This window comes from Azolla caroliniana, unplaced genomic scaffold (genome assembly GCF_043228905.1).
Source record: "Azolla caroliniana isolate FFs.n. ecotype wild unplaced genomic scaffold, voAzoCaro1.0.p SCAF_16, whole genome shotgun sequence".
NCBI classification, from domain to species: Eukaryota; Viridiplantae; Streptophyta; class Polypodiopsida; order Salviniales; family Salviniaceae; genus Azolla; species Azolla caroliniana.
Window position 1 is genome coordinate 988,244 of NW_028230451.1, and position 4,312 is coordinate 992,555.

At 37.7% G+C, this 4,312-nt stretch overlaps 1 protein-coding gene across 1 annotated transcript; it reads right to left on the minus strand.

Annotated features, from left to right (window-relative positions):
* Positions 1–668: 668 nt before the first annotated feature.
* On the minus strand, positions 669–4,095 carry LOC147853437 (auxin-repressed 12.5 kDa protein-like). The gene is made up of 5 exons (XM_087332066.1): positions 3,964–4,095; positions 3,477–3,728; positions 2,793–2,864; positions 2,521–2,641; positions 669–1,953 (listed from the first exon to the last, which is right to left on the minus strand). Exons 1-5 carry the CDS (start codon positions 4,058–4,060, stop codon positions 1,926–1,928), a joined length of 570 nt encoding a protein of 189 aa, XP_087188192.1. The 5' UTR covers positions 4,061–4,095; the 3' UTR covers positions 669–1,925.
* Positions 4,096–4,312: the final 217 nt, after the last annotated feature.

Consider the following 4,312-nt stretch of genomic DNA (forward strand, 5'->3'; position numbering starts at 1 on the left):
GATTACCACTGATAGTAACAGATCCCTAAAAAGAAATCTTGAAGCGATGAATCTTCACCACTTGACAAAGAATGGATAGCAATAATGTTGGAAGCACTTTGAGAAAGAATCTGATCAGCTGGCATCAAATAGCCATACTAAACATCAAATTTGTTCTCTCTTTCTCTCTCTCTCTCTCTCTCTCTCTCTCACACACACACACAACAATGAATTTTAAAATGATCCCATAGCTATAGCTGTGACGTATTTTAAATGACTAAAAGCAATGAGCTGGGCATGCCTGTTATCAGGCAAACTATCATTGAAATAGAGATGCAGTGAACACCCTCCACATTTGTAGTATTACTGCTTATCCACAAGCTGGCCTAGTTAATAGTCTATTTATGCATTTCATAAAACAATTACTATAGCTCATCATAGATAGTGCTATTCCTGTGTGGCTGGTATTGCCCCGCCATTTACAAAAAGATGTATCAACTATGGTAGCTAAATCCTTCTTACAAATTTTTATTTGAGATTTCGTTAAAAATTGTAAGGCAACATCCAATACCCAAATGCTAATAGATGTGTGAGACGTGCATGCATGTTACATATATAAAAAAGGTACTTACAAAAGTTTAATAACACAATTGCATTCCTGTAAAGAACATATGATTCAATGTCCAACATAAAGAGTGCAACTGAAGGGATGCATTTTCAAAACTATTAAAAAGCTTAAGACATTACAAGTCTCCCAAACTTAAAACAGCTTTTAGACAAAATACAAATAAAATTCTGTCTTTTATACTAGTTCCCCAAAAACAGACTTGACATCTGTACACTCCCTCCAGAATATATATACATATATAAGAAAAAAGAAGAGTATATATATATATCAAATGTGCATCTCTCTTATAGGAAAACTATATCTTTTGGCTACACATCTTTCTGCATCTTGAGATAAAAGCATTCAAAGCTCTTCCCAAAAAGACTAAAAAACATTCACATCCATAAACACTTCAGAAGAAACCAACAGCCCTCGAAAAAGATCACAGTAAACATACCAATTGCTCTCTTTTCGACGATGTCACAAGGTAATGTCTGTAACATCCACACAACTGCAGTAGAACACTAATATCTCATATGATCATATATCTCTGGTTTCAGAAGATGAACTCCATAATCGCCATAACTGAACTAACATTCAGATGAACTTCCATAACCGAACTCATAACGTCTACACAACTGCAGTGGAACGCTAATACCTCATATGATCATATATCTCTGGTTTCAGGATGGAACTCCATAAATGCCATAACTGAACTAACACCCAAACAAACTGCCATAACTGAACTAAAACCCAAACAAACTGCCATAACTGAACTAAAACCCAAACAAACTGCCATAACTGAACTAAAACCCAAACAAACTGCCATAACTGAACTAACATCCAAACACACTGAACTAACATCTGACCTGGAAGCCAAGAAAACCCCTCTACACCAGATGACAGCAGTATATCACAAAATTGAAATTGCCAGAGTTGCCCACCTGGAACTGCAGCAAGTTCTATCCCACTGTTCACTCTACTGCTTGCAGAATATGCACTTTCTGCTAATGTCACACCACAGCATATATACACACACATACATATTTGTACAAAGGTAGGGTTATCCTACATTATCATCATCATCTCGAAAATCCAAGAGGGGCATGCTGGGATTAACAATAGCTTGACTTGGTGTTTTTTTACTGTATAGCCTTTTCAAACTTGCCATCCCTTTATACAGAGCAAGCCTTGAATTTTCTGTTTCTGAACAATTTGTACATCACATCAGTCTTCATAACATCTCATGTACTACATACAATGGCCCAACTCCACATGGACCAGCTTATCTCGAGGGCATAGCATATATTGCTAGTCACCAGCCCTTGACAGATATGGTTCATCTGTCCAAGGCACTCAATACTACCCTGGAAAATGCACAGGTTCATGGAGAACTTGATATTAGCCAATGTCACAACAACTAAATCACAGTTAGAACTTCCATAAATTTCGCATACAAGAACCACATGGAATCTTTCCAAACATATCAGTTCATGGAGAACTTAGAGTTAGCCAATGCCTTGTAACAATTGAGCTTAGCAAAAGAATTCACAAATTCCCTAAAGAAGAGGGATAAAACCTTTCCATGCACCACATGAGAATTATTGGTGTTTTCCAGAAGGAAAACTTAGGAGTAGGTACCAACAAAAATAATATAAATCTATGAATAATCACACTTGATAGATAGAATCCATGGATATTAGCTCTCTAACCAAGCATGATACCACAGTCCACCTTACATCTAATACAGATGTGTGCATCAGAGTGGCTTGAATTTCAGACAGGTCAGCAAATGAACGGGTATCTAGACCTTGTATCTCCAGATCTAGTAACCAGAACCATCCAGACTGTGAGTGGACAAAGCCATTCTTCATCCACATGGACCTAGATTTAGCCTTAATATTGAGTAGTAATAAATTTTGTTAGCGTATTACCAGTCATATACTGTAGGAGAGTTAGGTGGTTGTTTGTCGAACTTCTCTGAGCTAAGTCTCTTTGTTGTTTTGTTGTTTCCAGAATGGAGCGCATTGCTCCAAGGATTCTCCCTTTCATGGCCTGCATCAATAACATCTTTAAATTGATACTCAACAAAGTACCCATAATATTATAGCATGTTAATAATTTGTTGCTTTAAATGCTTCAGCTTTCAGCTTTCCATTTCATTGCTACATAACTCTTCTAGCTCCTAATCAGGAAGGGTCATTACCACCATGAGACCCGAGGGCAGGAGATGAAGGCACTGACACAGATTTCAGCTGATGTCTGTCACGCTCGAAACCTTGCAAATGTTAAATCTGATGTAAGTAGATGACGAAAAAGAGATATTACATCATAGTATGACCCTTTTATCTTAACAATTGTTACAAAAATATGTCCCACTAAGATTTAATAAGAACTATGAGAGAAGAATATTAATTGTTTTTAATAGATTTTGTTCAAAGTCTATCTAAAAAAGATAAAACATTGATTGCTTTGGATGTTCTTACAATCCTTCATACTATAATATTTAATGTTTTTAAATTTTACTACCATTAGTATAATTAATTTTGGACATTCAAATGGGGAATGGAGAAAACACCGTAATTAAAGTAAAATTGCCGTGTATCCGGAAATCAATTGCAATTGAAATTACATGTGAGAAACCTATAAATTAGGAGATGTTTTGAAATAAAACTCTTTAAATATTGAGCATCTGTATATTAATAATTTCAACAAATTATAAGTGAGGTTTACTACCTTCCTGGGATATAAATTAAAATTCATCACCTTTCTTTAACATTATAATTTTTGTTTGGAGTTCATGCAGAATGTTGAGTCTATTGAGAGCGGGGAATGAAAACACTAGGATAATACTAAAGAGAGCTAAAGGGAAAGGTATATAGAAGCTCACTACTAAAGGGAGACCCGACGAAAGATGAGCCAGGGGTGTTGGGTCCGCCTGGAGTAGAAGGGGTGGAGCCGCAATCACCAGAGTCAGGATCAAGCGGATCGGTGGGCAGGAGGAGCCTTGGAGGCCGCTTGGCAATCGCGATGCTCTGTGTCACCCACCTTGGATCCTCGTGCGGCCGGATGAATTCACAGCTTCGTCGGCGGGGCCTCTCCATCATTATCCTTGCCGGTTGTTCAATATCATCCATGGCTTCTGTACATAAATACACAAGCATAAATGCATTGCAAAAGCAAGGGTCCAGATGCACATACATTCCCAAGTAAAGAATCAAACATGCATAAGACAGTGTATCATAATCACGTATCAAGTGTATTTAGATGCATTCCCCAGTAAATAAAAGCAAATATCACAGATTAGAAAAAAAAGAACAAAGCCTAAAAGAAAGCAATAGAAATTTAGCTGAAGAAGAAGAGGAAAAATAGCTTACCACCATGGACTCTAGGGTTTCTGCGGAGACGACTCAGGCCTTGATCTGGCTGTGGACCAGCCACCACATCATCCCAGAGCTTATCAAGCAAACCCATGATCGAGATTAGAAGTACAAACGAAGAAACAGAGCAGAGAGAGAGAGAGAGAGAGAGAGAGAGAGTCAGAAACAGAGGAGAAAAGCAAGAATGGGTAAACGAAGAAGCCAAGGCGATATATATAGGAGAAAAAATCTCTCTGTCTCTCTCTGTGTACAGTCACACTGTACACATACACAGAGAGAGAGATAGAGAGAGAGTGTGTGTGTGTGTCTCTCTCTCTCTCTCTGTGTGGTCTCTTTCTTTCTCTCT